The following is a 21,275-nucleotide window of genomic DNA, read 5'->3' as shown; positions in this document are numbered from 1 at the left end:
CCAAATATATAAAGACAGAGATTTATTTGTACAGCCTGAAGGAAACAATTAAGATTTGAAAAACAAAGCGAGATCTTGAGAATTCAGGAGGGAAAAACATGGAGATCAAACCAGAGCAGAGAAATAGTTCTTGGGAACTGTAGCTTGTTGAAAGTTTTGAGAGTTGTTAGGAAAGCTCCCTGGAAAAGATTGATTAAGCAACTGGGGTATTTTAGTTCTGTAAGGGGAACAGCTGGTCTCCTAACAGCTCTCAGCACCCTTAACAAACTACAGCTCCCAGAATTCTTTGGGGGAAGCCATGCATATTTAAAGTGGTATGATACTGCTTTAAATGTATAGTGCAGATAGGGCCTTAGTGCCCTCCAGATGTTTTGGACTACCACTCCCATCGCCCCTCATGATTGGTTGTGCGGGCTGGGGCTGATGGGAGCTGAAGTCCGAAAAACTAATCGAGAGCAGCAGGTTCTTCTTTCCCATGGCGACAGCACTGACATCACAGAACGTTGGCGGCACAGGGCAAAGATAGGAAGGTGGGGTCATGTGATCATGGGCGCCACGGCAACTGTTGTGAGGTCATGGGGAGCAGCTGGGAGGCCCCCGCCCTCCCTGGAGTGCCGGTTGGCTTGGAGGCGGTAGATGTTCCCTGTCGTGGCACAGGAAAGGAAATCCGCGCTTGAACCAGATAATCCATACCCAACCCAGGAATGGCCAACATTGTTGTGAAGACCATCTGGCAGTCCAAGGAAATCAACGAAGCTGGAGACACATCGACGGGGACGGAGAGCCGGGCTCAGGGCAGCAAGGAGCAGCTGGGGAAGTCGAGCAGCCTGAAGGGCTTCCCCAAAAAGAAGAAAGCCGTCTCTTTCCATGGGTGGGAGCCCTGGGAAGGGAAGGGGTGGAGGTGGAGTTCAATGCTCTACTCGGGACATGCTGGAATCTGTTGGGAGGGACTGGAGATCAGTGGTGGAGCGCATCTCTAAGTAGGCTGTTAGTGGTGACTCTACACAAGATGTGGCCAAACTACAACTCCCAGCTGCCCAAGCAAGCGTGGCCGGTGGCCAGGGATGATGGGAGTTGTAATTCAGCATCATTTAGAGGGCCAGAGCTTCCTGGTGTAGACAGTCCTGGGCTAGATGGGGAAGCAGCCTTAAGGTTCCCTCTAGACATCCATTTTATTGTTCAGACGCATGACACTTCATGCTCCTGATAGTGTATCAGTTCGGTTCCCCTTTCAACACGCTTTGCGCCTGCAGAAGTTTCGGGGTGGCCATGCTGCTTCGTTCCCAATCAGCTCATGTGCTGCAACGTCCTGCTGAAAACCTGTCATTTTTCATACCGCAAAGTATCGGCACGGTGGGGTTGTCGTGCTATAGCACAAGCGTTCCCTTCCAGACACCAATAATGCAATAAAACTTCAGAAGCTTTGCAGAACTAATAAAAGCGGAAGGGTGTGTGAATAGCCTGGTACAAATCCTCCACTAATGGTATTATTATCACATTGATGACATGTTGCAGAATGACCACCCAAACCCACCTAGAGTCTAGAGAGGCCCTAAAGACATTTTCCCACATTCCTGTGCAAGGGGTTTTGTCTACAGCTCTAGAAAGCTGGGTGGATGAGTGTGCCACACCAGAATTTGTTGATCTTTCAACAAAGATAAGATGCTAGAAATCTTCCCTTCTCTGAAAACTCAGGGACCCAGACATCCCTGCTCCAGTACCCTGTGCCCCCTGAGCCCTTCCCATGGAATCAGAGATTTCTCACTCCCAGAAAACCTTGCTCTAGCCACCTCAGTTCTCGCTGAGCCACCTCAAGCCTGTTCCTCTGTCTTCTTTGCTCTTAGCCAGCCCACGCCTCAAGCAAGTATGGTTCTTAGAAAGGAGCATCTTTAGCTGAACTGCACTGAACTGCCAGGCAAAGATGTGCTCAAGAGAGTTGTTGTCACTGAGAACCCAGGAACCCTGGTTTTGTGTCTGCCCGCCCCCATTAACCTACCTGATGCCTTCCTCTCAAAACCTAGGATTTCTGCTTTCTTTCTTTAGGTATTTGGCTCAGAAAAGGAGTTAGAACTTGGAAACTGTAGTCTTGAGAGACCAAATTGTGACTGGCCAAGAGCACCCTTCTCTTAGAAAATGACCCCCTTCTCTCTGACCCCCCCTTACAACTGATGCCACAATAAATCTGTTAGCCTCCGAGGTTCTGCGAGTCCCTTTTTGCTGCACCAGATGAACACAAGTGCTTCTCTGAGAGCCAACGTGGTGTAGTGGATAAGAGCGGTAGTCTCGTAATCTGGGGAACCGGGTTCGCGTCTCTGCTCTTCCATATGCAGCTGCTGGGTGACCTTGGGCCAGTCACACTTCTCTGAAGTCTTTCAGCCCCACTCACCTCACAGAGTGTGTGTTGTGGGGGAGGAAGGGAAAGGAGAATGTTAGCTGCTTTGAGTAGTGATAATACAGGATATCAAATCCAAACTTTTCTTCTCGAAATCTGAAAGTGATCGCCATGGGGTGTCATCTTGGCTAATGTATGTGTTTGCCTTTTTCTCCCCACACACACACCTCAGGGTTGAGCCCACCGTGACCAATGAAAACCCCAACCTCAACTTGAAGCGTTCCTCCGCCTGTACCAACGTTTCACTCCTGAACCTAACGGACGGGGAGCGCGATGACTCCACCACCACTGAGAATGAATCCACAGATGACGGGGGTCCTCCGGGAGGAGCAGGTGGCGAAAGAAGGGATCCTTTGCTCCCCATCAAGTCAGCATGGTCTGAGGATGAAGACGACACCTCCAGCCAACAGGTAAGGAGAGCAGTTCTAAAGACGCATTGTTCCGTTGTGAGGGCAGCCAAGGAAACCACACTCTTCCCAAACAGAGACTCTCGCCCTTTCCAGGCCTGGTCATACATTTCAGATCCATAGCCCAGCCTGGATAAGTTGCTCCCAAACCATACAAACCACAGAGCAAGCGGTTCCCAAACCATTTTGGGGAAGTCGCCCTTTGGTTCCCTGAACTCATCCCCAGTGCCCCATAAAGGTAAAGGTAAAGGGACCCCTGACCATTAGGTCCAGTCGTGACCGACTGTGGGGTTGCGGCGCTCATAGCGCTTTACTGGCCGAGGGAGCTGGTGTACAGCTTCCGGGACATGTGGCCAGCATGACTAAGTCGCTTCTGGCGATCCAGAGCAGGGAAACACCGTTTACCTTCCCGCCAGAGCGGTACCTATTTATCTACTTGCACTTTGAGGGGCTTTCAAACTGCTAGGTTGGCAGGAGCAGGGACCGAGCAACGGGAGCTCACCCCATCATGGGGATTTGAACCGCCGACCTTCCGATCAGCAACCCCTAGGCTCTGTGGTTTAACCCACAGCGCCACCTGCGTCCCTTAGTGCCCCATACATCACCCTATAAAAAAGCATAACGGTTTGCACAATCCGCTAAGGAGTAAAATTCAAAACACATAATTGCACACTTATTCAAAATCCAGTTAAAACCGTTTGGTTTAATTCATTCAATGAAATTGATCGACAGCTTTTCAACGTCTGATAGTCATTTGCATCTCTCTGCCACCCTCTTGCCTCTCCCTGTTAATCTCACTGCCCCATAGCAGGTGGGGCAGCCCATTCTGGGAACTACTAGACCACTGCAAATGGACGGGGGTTGGTACTGCCTGAAAATTTGGACTGAAGTTCAGTTGCAACAACCAAGGGCTGTTTGTGCATCACCCAAAAAGGGGAGGTGTGTCACCAACCCCCAGCCCACCCCACAGACAGGCATAAAAAATTGTACGTGGTCGTCTATATGTATTAGATGTGAGTTTACAAATAAGTGGCGTAATTTAGATGCAATGCATCTCACCATAGTGGGAAAGACTGTGACCTGCGGAAGATTGTGTTCCTGCTTGATCTTGCTAGGTAAGCGCAGGCTGTTGATGGGCAACTTTGAGGTCCCTCTTGCTCTCCCTTTATAAAATCATAGAATTGTAGAGTTGGAAGGGACCCTGAGGATCATCTAGTCCAACCCCCTGCAATGCAGGAATATGCGGTTGTCCCATACGGGGATCCAACCTGCAACCTTGGCATTATCAGCAGCACGTTCTTTGTTGCTAAACCAGACTTGGACCACACAGCCCTTCAAACAGAGGACGCCGTCCTCTGCAAAGTAGGGCACAGGGCTACCCTTGCCAAGCAAGGCCAGGTTTTTAAACCTGAGAAGAAGCTACTCTGAACAAACGTCAAGCGGACGCAGAACCCGTCGCTGACGCCACCTTAGGGTGGTGCTGTTTCTGCAATGCACCTTGATCAGAGGCTGCAACGGGTGCAGAATGTGGAGCTTCCCCTCCTATGGGTGTGGGTCACATCACTTAGAGGCTGTAGATCATGCATGGGCAAACTCCAGCCCTCCAGCGTTTCAGAACTACAGTTCCCATCATCCCTGACCACTGGTCCTGTTAGCTAGGGATGATGGGAGTTGTAGTCCCTAACATCTGGAGGGCCGGAGTTTGCCTACGCCTGCTGTAGATTTCAGCTCCAGGGGTCAACATAGGCATCTTCTTCCAGCCGTTTGGGAAATATTCCAGTGCCTTTAGGTCAGGGCTGGCGTTTGGTTAGTAGTGAGCTTAAGCAACTCGGAAGTTTGGTTTAGAAGAAGAAGAAGAAGAATAGTCTATTGGTAATGAACCTCCAGGATAAGATGGGATTCTTGTCTCTGGGCCAGATCAGAGGTGTCGGAGCAGCCACACATATTTCTGCATGCATCTGAAGCATTCACACATAAGGTGCAGAAGGGTAGCTTACATAAAAATGAGCGTGGGAAGCTGAGGGAGCTGAGTCCTTCCACCACTACCTCATTGCATTGGGCTACTTGTTTTTGTGTGCTTTTTTTTATTTCTATAAAAAAGCAGGTTTCTTTTCTGCCAAGCTAATTTCCAGTAGGAGAGCTGGACACGGAGCAAAGTACTTTTCAGGCAAGGCAGTGTGGAAGGCAGGGCTGGGCAGATCTGTCCATTTTCCCACCTTAATTTGAGTTCTCTACATTTCCACATCAGTTTGCAATAATAATAAAAGTCCGCTTGAAAATTCTTCAGCATTTTTAGTGCAAATTTCTCCTAATATTACATGTTGTTTTTTTGCAAAGCAATTTCCCCCAATACGGTGCATTTTTGTATGCTATTTTTCACCAGTATAGGCATTGTGAACCACCTTGAGATCTATGGAGGAAGGGCGTATACAAATTAAATAAATAATAATTTTAATGTTCACTTTGCCCTAATACGTGTATGCATTTTTGGTCCATGTAACTTGGCTGGGGAGACCTGCATTGCAAAATTCAGAAAACTTCTAATTTCAAAGGATGGCTGTTTCAGTTCGCATATTGTTTTGGAAAGTTCGAATTAGGGAAGTTCGCCTTTAACTGCGAACTGAATTGAAATTATCCCACATCCTTTGGTAAGGCAAGGCAGGAGATGAGACGGGAAGCCTCTCTCTACCCATGCAGTTCTCTGGTATTAAAAAAATAGACTCACACATATGCCCCATATGCATAGAATAACCACTTTTGGAAAGCTTGAGACACATTGGTTGAATTCAGGCAAAATGTAAAAACCACGCCTGGCTTAATGGTGCATGAATACCCATAGAACTAAGGAAGGGCTCGGACTGGCATGTCACCCTCACTTCCTAGTAAAGGTAAAGGGACCCCATTAGGTCCCCATTATGGACTCAGCTACATTAGTAAAGAAACAATGATTTGAATGTGCTATAAATATGCAACACCAGAGGGCACCAGAGAGCAGGAAAAATTTTATATGCGATTTTCCATAGGGTTTTTTTCCCCCTTTTGTTATAATGATCTAATCCAGGGGTAAAGGTAAAGGGACCGCTGACCATTAGATCCAGTCGCGGCCAATTCTGGGGTTGTGGCGCTCATCTCGCTTTACTGGCCGAGGGAGCTGGCGTAAAGCTTCTGGGTCATGTGGCCAGCATAACTAAGCCGCTTCTGGCGAACCAGAGCAGCGCGCGGAAACGCCGTTTACCTTCCCGCCGGAGCGGTACCTATTTATCTACTTGCACTTTGATGTGCTTTCGAACTGCTAGGTTGGCAGGAGCAGGGACTGAGCAATGGGAGCTCACCCCGTCACGGGTGTTCGAACCACTGACCTTCTGATCGGCAAGCCCTAGGCTCTGTAGTTCAACCCACAGCGTATCTAGTATCAACTGATGTAATGTAGTTTAATCATAACTTCACTGGTTACTAATTCATATATGTGCAATGGTGTTATTTGGGATGTCATATATTCCTTGTAAATCTAATCAGGGCACATATTTGAAAAAAGGTTGTTGTCGCTCTTCTCTTGTGCCTTCACTAACAGGTAAAAATGCAGCAGGTGTAGTTTTTTTGTAATTTTTTTAAAAAATATTTGTTCCAAAAAAACCCAAACAATCCACCCCACACTGCATCTTCCAAATTTCTGTATGTCCCGTTGTTCGTGGCATGGGGTTAGGAAAAAGTTGACCACTCTGGAAATGTGTGCTTCTTGTGTCCGACGGCTTTGGGGCTGGGTTGAACATGGACAAGTGGTAGGTCAGAGGTGTGGCTATCGCTGGCCTACCACTCCCATCCTCCCTGACCTCAGGCCATGCTGGCTGGGGCTGATGTGAGTTGGAGTCCAGCAGCCTCTCTATGTTAGGGGTGTGGTCAGTCCAAACTTGCAAATTCAGGCTGTGCCGTATTCTCTCAGACGTAGGGCTTTGTTTGTGTGCGTGATTCTGAATTACCTTGCCCTGAGCAAGAACCCTGCCACCCTCGCCCCAATTCTGCAACGGTTACTCTTAAGCATGTTTTTAAAAGCCTTGCCTTTAATATATAATTAAACGTCCGAGTGTTATTTAGCAAATTCTGTGAGGATAATATTCCCTCTGGCAACTGCTCTCCCTACCTTAGATTCCTTCTCTGGCAAGGGCCGTTCCTGGGGTCTCTTGCTTCTGTCACCTGGGGTTGCAAACCTTTTGAACTGCCCCAGTCTCCTCGTTCCACTGGCTTCGCCCTGAATAACTGCCCCTCGCTTTCTCCCATTTAATTGCGACACCAGGAAATTCATCACTGTGCATGAATTGCGCCCTTGCCACCTTGGGAGCATGCAGCCTCCCTGTGGTTGGTGGTGGCATCTGCCTTCAGGCGCCCACCAGCGTTGTAAAGTCCTCAAGTTGAAATAAATGCCCAGGAAGTGTGGAGAGGTCAGGAGTTAAGCTGGACTATTCACCTGACCCACCCCCTTCTTACGCTCTCCCCCAGCAGGTAGTGAGCAATAGCGGCCTATTGCGAGCCAAGGACTCCATCACCAGCCTCAAGGAGAGGACGTCCAAGGTCAACCGCCATGTTCAGAACCTGCAGGTCTGGAGATTGTCCCCCTCCCGACGCCAGTTCCGCCACAGGCCACACCAGCTAACACCACCCCAAGCTTGCCCTGTTCACCTCATGCAGCCATGGACCGCTAGATCACTGGTTCTTTAACTTGGCTCTTTTAAGGGCTCCTTGTTCTATTTTGCTAAGTTTTGAGGAGGTTTGTTTATGAAGGAATGCCTTCTCTTTTATGCAAGCTCCTCTGTTGACCGCTTTCATTGCATCCCACAGGAGCGGGGTTGTTATATTGTCTACATCATTCTCCTTGAAGTAGTTTTGGAGAGCTTTTGTGAGACTCTCTCTGATTTGTTTGTTTGTAGTAAGGATGGGACTGAAGGACCATGATGGGGTGTCAAGTTTCTGTGCTGACCGCATTTTGTTAGCTTCTGTCCTGTGGGAGGGGGCCCAAAAGGCTTCTGAATTCACTATCCGCTGCTGTGCCTGGCACATGTGGTCACAGTCCGAGGAGCCAAGCATTTTTATCCCCCCCATAATTTTTTTGGGGGGTCCCCTCTCAGTGTTCTCTACTGTCAGGGAGCAGAGGAGGCCAGGTGTAGAGCTGAGTGCAGCTTCAGTGGCTGGCTGGCTCCTCCTTCTACTGTGGAAAGCAGTTTATAATTATAATTTAATGTATTTTTAATCTTAATGTACTTTTAATCTTTGCCGCCCAGAGTGGTTGGGGGAACCCAGCCAGATGGGCAGGGTACAAATAATAAATTATCATCATCATCATCATCATCATCACTGCGTTCGGCTTTGTCCCCTGGCTCCTCCCAAAATGTCATATCATGCATGACGTAACACGCACAACCTGGCTCCCTCAATATTGGGCGCAAGTTGTCACCTCTGTTACTCTATGCCCTCCCAAGGAGAACAGCCCGCCACTGGTGTTTCCAGTGAACTTTACACTGCAGCTGTTTGTACTCCTGAAGAGTCAAGGTGTTTTTTATTTTTATGTTTAAAGTGACTTGCCCCTTCGGCCTTAATGTACTTTGGCTCTTCAGCCTTTCCCTTTACTGTTTTTGTTGGGTAAAGATACACCAGGACCACAGTTTAAGAACCAGTGAGCTAGGCTCCTATATCCACCTCAGTGCCTTCATCCTTTTCACATCAGAGGCATTTCTAAGCCGTTGACTTGATGCCCCACCCTCTTGTGATAGCAGCCTGATTTGCACATTATACTAGTCCATGGTTTGTAAAGCTGCGGTTTATCAACCATGGCTTAGTGTTGTGTGTGAACCCACCCCAGTTTATTAACCATGGTTAAAGGTATCTTGTTAACCAGGACTTGTTTATAAACTTTAATTCATATTAACCATAGTTTAGCATTGTGCATAAACTCAGATATTCTCCTTAGCTATGGTTAAGGGGCTGTCAGTGCCCCAAAATTGCATGTGAAGACTTGGCTTTTGTCTCCATTAATAGGGAAAGGATGTAATAAACCAAGGTTTAACTGAACGTCTGTCAGTCACCTCAGATTTAACTATGGTTTTTGAACTATGGTTAACATTAACCATAGCTTAACTTTATGTGTGAACCAGAAATGTACCGTATTTTTCGCCCCATAGGGTGCACTGGCCCATAGGACGCACCTAGTTTTTTGGGGGGGAAATAAAGGGGGGGAAATTTATTTCCACCCCAGGCGCGGGGGATGCCCAAGCTTCCCCTGACTCCAGCCCCCAGAACAGGCTGCTATCTGCAAGCCTAGGGAGCCCGGCGGGAAGTCGCGCCGGTCTCCCCAGGCTTGTGGATATCTGTCCCCCAAGCTTGTGGGGCTGGCACTGGGGAGAAGAAGAAGGGGAAGAAGAGTTTGGATTTGATATCCCACCTTTCACTCCCCTTCAGGAGTCTCAAAGCGGCTAACATTCTCCTTTCCCTTCCTCCCCCACAACAAACACTCTGTGAGGTGAGTGGGGCTGAGAGACTTCAACGAAGTGTGACTGGCCCAAGGTCACCCAGCAGCTGCATGTGGAGGAGCGGGGAAGCGAACCCGGTTCCCCAGATTACGAGACTACCGCTCTTAACCACTACACCACACTGGCTCTCATTTCTCCCAGCGCCAGCCTCCAAACCAGGTCGGGGAACAGCGGGATGGCGGCGTTCCGCCTCCCCGCTGTCCCCCGAGCTTGTGGGGCTGCCCGATATCTGCACGAAGCCCGGGGTGCGCTGTGCAGCGCGCCCCAAGCTTCGGGATGCAGGCTGCTATCCGCAAGCCTTGGGAGCCCGACGGGAGCTCCCGCGGAGCTCCCAAGGCTTGCGGATAGCTTCCTGAAGCCTGCATTTACCCCATAGGACGCACACACATTTCCCCTTCATTTTTGGAGGGGAAAAAGTGCATCCTATGGGGCGAAAAATACGGTATGTGTGTTGAAGGGGGGTTGTGATGCCCAGGATTCTTCAAGTATCATAGCCCTTAAGATGCCTTCTAACAATCAAAATTGCTTTCCTGACATCCAAACTTGGGGGTTCTGTATCTTTAAGAATTCTGTCACAGGAATCAATGGTGGGGGGAAAAATAGGGAAAGGTGTGGATTCTAATTTGGGGATTTTGATAAGAACATGATTGAATTTCAACTGTTTTATGAATTTATGTGTCTTGTGTTTGCCTGTTTCATATGGGGGTGGGGGACACATGGTAGTTCTGTATTGTTTAGCCTGAAATAATACACAAAAAATAGCAAGCTCTTCTGTCACCAGTAGAGCTTCTATATAAAGGGAAGATGGAACAGGGGTTTATCAAAATGTCTTCCCTTGCAGCCCACTTGAGAGAGCTAAAAAATAACTGAGGCACAAAACTGAAGTGCAGGGGCAGAACCAGTCACAAAATGGTAGCAGTTAAGGATGACATATGGAATAAGCAGCTGGCAACCACTGACATCATTTTCTATTGATACCTACCATATTTTTTGCTCTATAAGACTCACTTTTTTCCCTCCTAAAAAGTAAGGGTAAATGTGTGTGCGTCTTATGAGGCGAATGCAGGCTGTGCAGCTATCCCAGAAGTCAGAACAGCAAGAGGGATTGCTGCTTTCGCTGCGCAGCAATCCCTCTTGTTGTTCTGGCTTCTGAGATTCAGGATATTTTTTTTCTTGTTTTCCTCCTCCAAAAACTAGGTGTGTCTTATGGTCTCGTGCGTCTTATAGAGCAAAAAATACGTAATTCTTTGGAAATGTCCCCCCACCCCACCCCCAAGCAATTTCCTTGTGGCAAGGAGCTCCACAGTTCAGCTTTCCTCAAACAAAGTACATGCCTTGGCTCTAGAAGTAACATGTCTCAACCTCCCCATTTTAGGCAGAATTTGCTGACCCAGAGGCTCTATGTGGGGCAGGCAATTCATTTTATGTTTTTCCTCCCCATCATGCCTCACCCAAGTAATTTTACTCATCTATAGTTATTTCTGCTCCCCCTTCCCTTCTCACACTTGATTTGTACCTTTGCAAACCGAAGGTTCATTCCTCCTCCCTGCCCCTTTTATCTTTCACCTCATCCTCCTTTTATTCTGTTCGTTTATTTCCCCGGCTGTTGCTGTTACTGAAAAATATCAACCTTCTCTCTGCCTTTCTAATTTCCTTCAACATTTCCTCTGGTCCTTTCCCCTCAGAGGAGCAAGACCCTCCCATTTTCATCTCTCCTCCGCCCCACAGTGGCAGACGTGGGGCTTTTAAATTTCATCAGCGCCAACATTTGGTACTCTCCCCACGCCTCTTGCTTTACGCTGTTCGGCGCCCTGAAATCCGCCTCTGCCGTAACTTCTCAGTCTCCTGAACCTCTTTAATTGGCATTCAAGGAGCTTATTTTAGCAAGCAGCAAATCTAGCATTGGTCCAAGCAACGGGCAGGGTGGGCGAGCGAGGAGGCGACTGGGTGCGTGGTGGCGCTGAGGCCTGCCACCGCTTGAGAAACACTGTGCTGGAGTGATTTAGGGAAGTTTTTAAATATTTAATGCTGTATTGTTTTTAACACTCGATTGGAAGCCGCCCAGAGTGGCTGGGGAAACTCAACCAGATGGGCGGGGTATAAATAACAAATTATTATTATTATTATTATTATTATTATTATTATTATTATTAGGCCTCAAAGCTGCTGGAAAGGGGGAGAGGTGGGGGCTGCTTCTTTGCAGGGACAAGGCCACCTATTGCACGTTGAGAACACCCTCTCCGCCTTCTCAGCCGTTCCCCTTCTGCTCTGTGTGCAGAGTGAGTGCACAGTGCTGTGCGAAAACCTCGAGCGGCGCAGACAGGAGGCTGAGGACCTGGAAGAGTACTGCACCCACCTCAAGGTGAGGGATGTGTTAGCCGGCTCATGACATAGAATCATCGTAGACTTGGAGAGTTGGAAGTGATCTAGAAAATATAGGGGTGGTTGGCTTTTGCTGCCCAACTCCCCAAGGGGCTGAGTCCCCTAAGTCCATGATCGGTCAGAGGTGAATGGATGGAGGCAGGATCCGGTCAGCAGCGGGGCTAGCCGCTCGGGCACCCAGAGTGGCGCACAGGCACCCGGGGGCAGGGCGATCGGCCCAAGTGGCCAATCGGCACGACGGCGATCTGCCTGGGGGGGCGGATTTTGTCACACCCCCCTCAGGGGATGACACCCGGGGCGGACCGCCCCCACCTATGCCCCTGGATCCAGTGAAGGCAAGGCAGATCTTTGTTTTTCTGTTGCAACAGTGTTCCCTCCCCTCCTGGCAAGGAGGCGAGAGAGACCCCGAACCAAGAAGAAACATCTCTTTTTAAGGGTTTGCATTTTTTAAAAATGAATATTTATTAGTTTTTTCCACAATAGAACAAAATAAAAATAAACAAAAAATAACAAACATACAAAAATACAAAACTTAAAAACAGTTTAAAAAACACATAAAATTTCAATTACTTAATTTCTTTTGACTTGTTTCTCAGACCTCCTCACACCTCCCCTTCTTGTATTCCAATTCAAATTATTAGCTCAGCAAATCCTTATTACTTATTTCTCAACTTTAACTTAATAATTTATCTTAACATATTATTATTTTACTTTTTCTCCTTCATCCCTTTCCTCAATTTATTTTTGCGGACCTTATTTTCATTTAATTTAATTCATTTTAAAGTCCAATTCTACCTTATCCAAACTTAAACATCAATACTTACCCATCAATTCTTATTCTTAAAACATTTTTTCTAACGTCGACCAAGATTCCCTTCCACGAATTTCCCAATTTTCATACTAATAACAAACAAAATAAAAACAGATTAAATTGTAATTATGATTAAGGGTTTGCATTTTTGGGCAGAGAAGGACAGTCCCCTCTACCAACAGTCAGAAATTACATTACACCTAAGGTGGGGTTGCTGTGGCTCAGGCAGGCCAAGGTGTGAGATCTGTGAGGATTTAGCAGGTTTTACATAGTTCCAGACACAGTTTACACAAAACATTAGCATTTGGTAAAGATGCCTGTCAGACGTCCCTCAATGCAGACCATCTGGGCAAACAATGACAATTAATATACAAAGGGGGTTCATAGATATAGGAGAGGAATTCCTTCAGGGTTGCTGTCTGCCTACCTGTTCTCAGGCAAGGGGAAATTAAGGAGGCAGAGGACATATTGAGAGTCTTTAGGAGAGCTAAGATGGCTTTTGGGTTGTTATTCTGCACTATTTTAGACATGTAGTTTATATACTTATGTATGTGCGTTTACCTTGTGCAATTTATTCTATATTTAAGACCTTAGAATTCCTGTAACAGAAGGGACCTCGTGTTCGGGGTTGTTGGGTGGGGATCAGCTGTGCCAGGCAAACCCAAGCAACCATTTCTGCTCAAAAGCAGAGAGATCTTTACTAAGAAAGGCTGAACAAAGAACGTGAAAAGAGACACCAAAGGTCTGCCTAGTCCAGCATTTTGCTTCTCAAAGTGGCAAACCAGATGCCCCTTTGGGAAGTCCACAAACTGGTATGGAAGGCAACAGTCCTTTCCTACTGTTGCCCCCACAACAGCCAGAATTTTGGGAATACATTGCCTCTGGACAACGCCACTGACTTACCAATTTGCTGTGAATTTGTCTACTTCCCTTTTAAAGCTGTTGAAGCTAGTGCCTGTTGCCACACCTTGTGGCAGTGAGTTCCATATAATGATTATGCACTGCAGTCTGTCTTGAACCTACTGCTGATCAGATTCATTGGAGGTCCCCAAATTGTAGAGGTCTGAATCTATTTTTTCTACACCACACCTAATTTTTACAAACCCCTATCACGTCTGTACTTACGATCTAACGACGTTCATGTTATGTACTGAAGTTCTCACCCTGGGCCAGCAGGGGGGATACTGTAGATAGTTTTCACTCAGGTCCACATATGCAAATAAGGAATTGAAAGTGACGTTCAGTGATTGGATAGTTACAGACTGTTGTTACTGTTGCGTTGTAGTGGAGCTCTATATAAGCAGGCTGGCTGAACCCTTCAGTTCAGTTCTGTTCTGGGTCAGTGAATAAACAAGAGCTGTTTGAAGAATCACTGTGTCATCTTGATATGTTCACCCACAACTTAACAGTTCACCAATCTTATATGTGCTCCCAAAACGTTAGCTTTGTCTTGCATAGAAATGTGCTTTGACGTTTCGAATCTTTTAAAGCTACAATTCCTTAAACGTTTATCAATGGCAACCACTGGGCTAGAGTTCTATGAGGATTACAGAAGGAGGGAGGAGGTCAGACTGTGCCCTGGCCAAAGGCCTGGTGGAACAGCTCTGTCTTGCAGGCCCTGCGGAAAGATGTCAAGTCCCGCAGGGCCCTAGTCTCTTGTGACAGAGTGTTCCACCAGATCGGGGCCACGGCCGAAAAAGCCCTGGCTCTGGTTGAGGCCAGCCTAACCTCTCTGTGGCCCGGGATCTCCAAGATGTTTTTATTTGAAGACCGTAAGGTCCTCCGTGGGACATACCAGGAGAGGCGGTCCCATAGGTACGAGGGTCCTAGGCCGTGTAGGGCTTTAAAGGTTAAAACCAGCACCTTAAACCTGATCCTGTACTCCACCGGGAGCCAGTGCAACTGGTATAGCACCGGGTGAATGTGATCCCGCGGCGAAGACCCCGTAAGGAGTCTCGCCGTGGCATTCTGCACCCGCTGGAGTTTCTGGGTCAGTCTCTAGGGCAGCCCCACATAGAGCGAGTTACAATAATCAATATTGAGTAAAGTGCCCAAGAGCCATTCTGACCTCCCCTTTCATCCTCTCATTAAAACCCGCCTCGCAAGATCATAGTTTACTTAACAAGGAAATAAAGTTAGGCATTAGTAAACGGCGGCTAGAGCGCTTCGATTTTGCCTTCCATTAGAATTTTCAAATGAAGCTGGAAAATGATGCTTTTTCATGGGCATAGCCAAGGGGCAGCTGTCCCTGCCCCATCAAGTAACACAACAGAAATACTGAACTAATTGACCAATCCCATTGGTTTCCCCCCCCTCCCCAAAGTCCTGCACCCCCTAACAAAAATACTGGCTATGCCCATGTGCTCTTTGTTTTTGTCATGCAAGATGGTCTGAAAGAATGTAAATATGGAAGTAGCGTTCCTGTTTTATTCCAATTGGTGAGGACTTGTAAGTTGAAGATGGTGCGCGCGTATGGACTTAATTCTTTTGGCTCTGCCAAATCGGCAAGGATTACACAACTAGCTAGATTTCAGAATGACATCCGTCTGAATGAATTGGCGGGAGAGCCTCAAGGCTGTTTGTGTTTGTTTCCATGGCAACAGGAGTACTGCCAGAGGCCCAGGACAAATGGAAAAATCCCCTTCTTTTAATTTAGATTTTCAACATGCTGCTAACAAAAAACAAACTAACATGGCATTATTTGTATACTTTATGAGGTGTAGATATGGAGTAGATATTAATGGGTACCATTCATTCAAACTATTTAAAAAAATAATTAGTGGGATAATTATGGTTAATAATCACAGTTTTATTATATCGTAATGTATTCCACTATGTTATCATAATGCCATTTCACTGCCCTTTATTGTGCTCTGTGCTACTTCTTATATTTTAATTGGTATTATTCTAGAAGTAATCTAAATAAGAACATACGGAGATGGAGTGATATTGAGTGAATTATTGGGTGTGGCCAGGTTTTTTAACAGTCTGTGTGTGGATGTTCAATGTGGGTGTGATAAAAATCAGCGCCAAGGCAGTTCCTGCCCTCAGGCTCACAATCTAAATTCTAAAGAGACAGGACACTTGAGGAAAAGCGAAGAGGAGGGAGGAGGGAAAAGCAAACTCCGGCACAGGTTCTTACAAGTCACAATTCTTATAGGCTAGTCCATGAGGGCAAATGGGGCAGTGCCCATTGCCTCATCTGTACCCTTTTGCAGGTGCCACATAATATCCACACTGCATCTATAAAATTTGATCATTCAGCGTAGCTGGCAAGGCCTACACTTCGGAACTGCCTGCGTATTGCTATCAGACAGGCACCTTCACTGTATTGTTTTTGGTGTTTGCTGAATACATTCTTATTTAGACAAGTCTACTCAGATGTTTCAAAAAGTTTGTATGAGTATTCATTTGTTTTGGTCTACTTTATTGTGGCTTTAACTTTCTGTATGTTTTAATTTATGGTTGTAATTTATTTATTTTTAGTGCCACGTTCGTTGTTTCCTATTTTTTTGTATACTGCTTTGAGTCCCCTCCCCTACAATCAAGTGGTATATACATTTTATGAAATCAATAACATAAACAAACCTCAGGTAGCCTCAGGCCAGCGTTTAAAATTCACCAGGTGCCAGGCAATTTTTGCACCTGGCTATTAGCCACATGGGGACGCGGGTGGCGCTGTGGTCTAAACCACTGAGCCTAGGGCTTGCCGATCGGAAGGTCCCTGCGATGGGGTGAGCTCCCGTTGCTCGGTCCCAGCTTCTGCCAACCTAGCAGTTCAAAAGCACGTCAAAGTGCAAGTAGATAAATAGGTACCACTCTGGCGGGAAGGTAAATGGCGTTTCCGTGCGCTGCTCTGGTTTGCCAGAAGCGGCTTAGTCGTGCTGGCCACATGACCCGGAAAAACTGTCTGCGGACAAACGTCGGCTCCCTTGGCCAGTAAAGTGAGATGAGCACCGCAACCCCAGAGTTGTTCGCGACTGGACTTAACTGTCAGGGGTCCTTTACCTTTTTTTTTTTATTAGCCACTTGTGACCAAGTGAAGATGCCTGGGCACTAGGATGGTGCCTGAAATCTCCACCATCTGGAGGTGTCTGCCATCCTTGGATATTGCCGGTTTTCATACACACATCCTGTAAAATTCTATCCATTGTATTTTAGCTGCACAGTCAGAATGAATTTCAGGAACCGAAAAGTTGTATAGTGAGAAATATGACTTTTCAGCCATCTGGCCCCAAAATGACAACTAGACAATCCATTTTGGCGACTCTAACCCTGGATTAAGGAGCCATCTGGCCCCTAGCTTATACAGTGGTACCTTGGTTCTCAAACGCCTTGGTGCTCAGACAACTTGGAACCCAAACAGTGCAAAGCAGGAAGTAAGTGTTCCAGTTTGCGAACTTTTTTCGGATGCCGAACGTGCTCCATTTTGAGTGTTATGCTTCTGTTTTGAGTGCCACACTTCTGTTTTGAGTGTTACACTGAGGTCTGTCTGTTTTCTGCTATTTATTTTGTGTTTTTGTGGCTCACCTTTTTTGTGACTGTGTGGAACCCAGTGCAGTTGCTGGTCTCGTTAGATAGTAAAATCAATGTTAAATTGCTGTTTTAGGGGTTGTTTTTAAAAGTCTGGAACGGATTCATCCATTTTGCATTACAGTGGTACCTCGGGTTAAGTACTTAATTCGTTCCGGAGGTCCGTTCTTAACCTGAAGCACTTTACTTAATGGGGCCTCCTGCTGCCGCCGTGCCGCCAGAGCCCAATTTGTGTTCTCATCCTGAAGCAAAGTTCTTAACCTGAAGCACTATTTCTGGGGTAGCGGAGTGTGTAACCTGAAGCGTATGTAATCCGAGGTACCACTGTACTTTCTATGGGAAAGCACGCTTTGGTTTTGGAATGCTTTGGTTTTGGAATGGACTTCTGGAACGGATTAAGTTTGAGAACCAAGGTACCACTGTATACCTGAGTTTCTAACACTGCTTCAGGCAGCCCATGCCCTGCCTCCTTACTTACTTACAACCAGTTTAAGAAATGGCACTTCCTTTCAGCTTCTTCCTCCTTAGTCTGAATGTTGCCCTTGCAAAACTCAGCAGGCAAGAAGAGGATTTGCTATGCCTGCCTCCACTTAATCTCAATCGCCAGAGTTTGTGGACGCTAGAGTCAGAGATATAGTTCCTTCTATGCAGAAGAGCAGCAACTTGTTGATGATGTCAGTGGCATTCTGGCTTTCCGGCTCTTGATGAAGACCAGTTCCTCTCCAGCAACAAAGGAGGTGACATTGTCCAGGCCAGGAGAACAGGGTAGCTCCTGCCACACAAATCTTCCCTCAGATAGCTGGCTTGAAGGCAGTTGATTTGATTGTCTGTGTCATCCAGACCAGTCGTTCTGGATAAATGGTACACAGATTGATTGATTGAATTATTGTTCTCTTTGTATAATGTGCCAGGTTTTTTTAATGCAGACTTAGCTAGATAAAATGCATAGATTTCGTAATTATTAGTATATACAATTTACAAATTAGTTGATTCCGTTTTCTTGATATACACAGTATTGATGTACAGTAAGCCCACAATTTATACACATTTAGCTTGCACGCATTCAGCTTGGCAAATTAAAAATTAAAAAAAATTAAAAGGGGGCGGAAAGTGGTGGGTGCCTGGGAAAAGATACTTCCGCAGTCCCATCCACCATTGAACCCAATGTGTTTTGACTATACAGTGGTACCTCGGGTTACAGATGCTTCAGGTTAATTCATTCCAGAGGTCCGTTGTTAACCTGAAACTGTTCTTAACCTGAGGTACCACTTTAGCTAAAGGGGCCTCCCGCTGACACCGCACCGCCCACCCACAATTTCTGTTCTTATCCTGGGGCAAAGTTCTTAACCCAAGGTACTACTTCCAGGTTAGCAGAGTCTGTAACCCAAAGTGTTTGTAACCTGAGGTACCACTGTAAATAAGTCAGAAATTAGATCAGGGGCTGTCAACCAGGTCCCTACTGCCCACTAGTGGTTGATTCAGGATTCTAGGTGGGCGGTAGGGGGTTCTACAGCACAAGCTGAATCCTCCTTCCATCGAGCACTGATGGGCAGTAAGGAAATTTTACCAAGAAAGATGTGTTAGTGAGTGGTAGGTATAAAAAGGTTGACTACCCCTGAATTAAAGGGACGCAGGTGGCGCTGTGGGTTTGTGGGTTAAACCACAGAGCCTAGGACTTGCCAGTCAGAAGGTCAGCAGTTCGAATCCCCGCGACGGGGTGAGCTCCCGTTGCTCGGTCCCTGCTCCTGCCAACCTAGAAGTTCAAAATTACGTCAAAGTCCAAGTAGATAAATAGGTACTGTTCCGGCGGGAAGGTAAATAGTGCTGCTCTGGTTCGCCAGAAGCAGCTTAGTCATGCTGGTCACATGACCCGGAAGCTGTACGCCGGCTCCCTCGGCTAATAAAGAGAGATGAGTGCCACAACCCCAGAATTGGCCACGACTAGATCTAATGGTGAGCGGTCCCTTTACCTTTACCCCTGGATTAGATCATTATAACAAAAGGGGAAAAAACCCTATGGAAAATCGCATATAAAATTTTTCCTGCTCTCTGGTGCCCTCTGGTGTTGCATATTTATAGCACATTCAAATCATTGTTTCTTTACTAATGTAGCTGAGTCCATAATCTCCAGCTGGTGAGGGGCAAGAGAGAGAAATCCATGCTCCTTTCAGCTCACCTTTCCAAAGTGTCTCCAGCTACTCTTTTTCTGTGTCAGTGATGCTTTTGCCCCAACTTACGTAACAAAGCAGATACTTAGCGGACCTGACTGACAAGGACCATTTCTTCAACAGAGAAACCGGTGTGAACATTTCAGCAGTCCCCTTTTCTGCAGGCATTGCATCTTACAGCTATAAGGTCACAGGCTTGGAGGCGACCCCAAAGGAACATTTAGTCGAACCTTACTCTCCACACTGAAGAACCATGTTAGCTCACTCTGTTCCCTTTCCTGTTAGTGGGCTAGTGTTTGAATCTCTTGCGATCTTTTCCCCTAGGAGAGCTGCCGGAAGGTCTCAAAATCAGTAGAGGATGCTGAAATCAAGACCAATGTGCTCAAGAAGAACTCGGTGCTGCTGGAGGTGAGGAAGATGCCAGGAGGTCCTAGAATAAACTGGGGATCAGGCTACGTTTTGCATGCCAGGCTCATAAAAATTGCCTATATGTGTGTCACAGGGCCAACCTGTAAGATCAGGTCGTTTTCATTAAGGGAAAAAAATACAAGGAGGCTCATAGAGGCAAACCCCCCAATGAAGAAGTTGCTTGAGGCCGTTTTCTATGTCCCCCATCCCAGAGAGGTTCGGAGGGTGGCAACAAGAGAACAGGTGTTTTTGGAATGCTCTCCCCAAAGAGGCTTGCCTGGGCGCCATCATTTCATGTCTTTAGGTACTAGGCAAAAACATTCCTCTTTACCCAGGCCTATGGCTAATAAATAATCTATGGCCTGTGAAAGTGTGGGGGGGTGGGGGAGGATAACTATTTTTTGGTTAGGCTGTCTGTCAATATGCTTTTTATTATGCTTTTATCACTGACATTCTGTGATGTGTTTTTAATGTTGTACACCCTCTTGGGATCTTTTGCTAAAGGGCAGTATATAAATTGATTATTATTATTATTATTATTATTATACATTAGGGTTACCATATTTCAAAAGCGAAAATCTGGACACAAAAGTTATTGAGTGTGTGTGTGTGTTTGTTTTTTAGCCAAAGTTGTTGAGGGTTTTTTTTGCCCAAAGTGGTTGAGCATTTATTTGCCAAAAAAAATCCCAGACGTTCCAGCGATTTCAGCCCAGACTCCGCTTAAGAGGGCCGAATACTGGCTACGTCCAGAAAATTCTGGGCGTATGGCAACCATATTACACATGAATTTTATTTACTGCAAACTAACAAATGAATAGATAGATAGATAGATAGATAGATAGATAGATAGATAGATAACTTATTACGGTCAGAGACCAGCTTATAAAACACACTTGGGGGCACAATCCCAGAAGGGAAACAAACATTTAAAACAATGTGCAACAATAAATTTAAAATTTATAAATGTGATATGCCTATAGACACTTGAACTTAAAGATAAGCTACCGCAGAGAGATGACCCAGAGTCACCCATGGAACCAAGTTTGGGGATTTTCTTAACAAACTAGTTTGGGTGTGGTTTGCGCCTACAGATCTGTACACAGAATCTGGCGACCATCCGGGTCATCTTATGATCTTTGCCTAACAGGAAAATGTCGAATTTTTAACAAATGAATAAATGAGCCAAGCAACAAACGAGCGTCATTTCCCCCCCCCCCCGTTCCCCAAACGCGGCCTCCATTTAGGAGAAGCTGCGTTTCTTGCAGCGGCAGGTGCAAGCAGAGGACCTGGGTCGGCAGGAGCGAGAGTGGCAGGAGCTGGAGCAGCGGATGGCGTCAGGAGTCTCCAAGCAGCTCCTCGACTTGGTGGGCAGCGCAGCAGCCTCGCCCCTGAGAGCCCCCAGCCTGGAGGAGGGTGACTTGCAGCGGGCCACAGCCGCCATCCTGGCGTCCATCAACAGCCTGCGAGGAGCGCTGGAGAGCGGCCAGCCACGAGCAGGGCCGGGGGACGAGGGGGGCGCCGACGGAAAGCTAAACACAGCCGCCACCTTGGCATGCGTGGAAGAGATCAGGTATCGAGCAGGAGTGGGGAAGGGGGCACCTCGTTTGAGAGAGCCCTCCCTGCCTCCCAACACGGCTATCTTTTTTTCTTCTCGCT

The 21,275-nt window shown here is 46.8% G+C and overlaps 1 protein-coding gene across 9 annotated transcripts in view; it reads left to right on the top strand.

Annotated features, from left to right (window-relative positions):
- The first annotated feature begins 553 nt into the window (after positions 1 to 553).
- The window catches only part of TSKS (testis specific serine kinase substrate), a 28,919-nt gene continuing 8,197 nt past the window's right edge, over positions 554 to 21,275 (top strand). For 2 of the 9 annotated variants that reach the window (XM_081884070.1, XM_081884077.1), the window contains exons 1-6: positions 554 to 901; positions 2,565 to 2,802; positions 7,294 to 7,392; positions 11,596 to 11,679; positions 19,536 to 19,619; positions 20,864 to 21,189. In XM_081884070.1, coding sequence (XP_081740196.1) covers positions 705 to 901; positions 2,565 to 2,802; positions 7,294 to 7,392; positions 11,596 to 11,679; positions 19,536 to 19,619; positions 20,864 to 21,189 — 1,028 coding nt within the window. In that variant the 5' untranslated portion in view covers positions 554 to 704. The remainder of the gene's footprint in view (positions 902 to 2,564; positions 2,803 to 7,293; positions 7,393 to 11,595; positions 11,680 to 19,535; positions 19,620 to 20,863; positions 21,190 to 21,275) is intronic. The other 7 variants (XM_081884071.1, XM_081884073.1, XM_081884072.1 and 4 more) reach the window with 7 other exon arrangements.

This window comes from Podarcis melisellensis (genome assembly GCF_964234715.1).
Source record: "Podarcis melisellensis genome assembly, chromosome: 13".
NCBI lineage: Eukaryota > Metazoa > Chordata > Lepidosauria > Squamata > Lacertidae > Podarcis > Podarcis melisellensis.
This window is presented reverse-complemented; position numbering and strand designations above follow the sequence as displayed.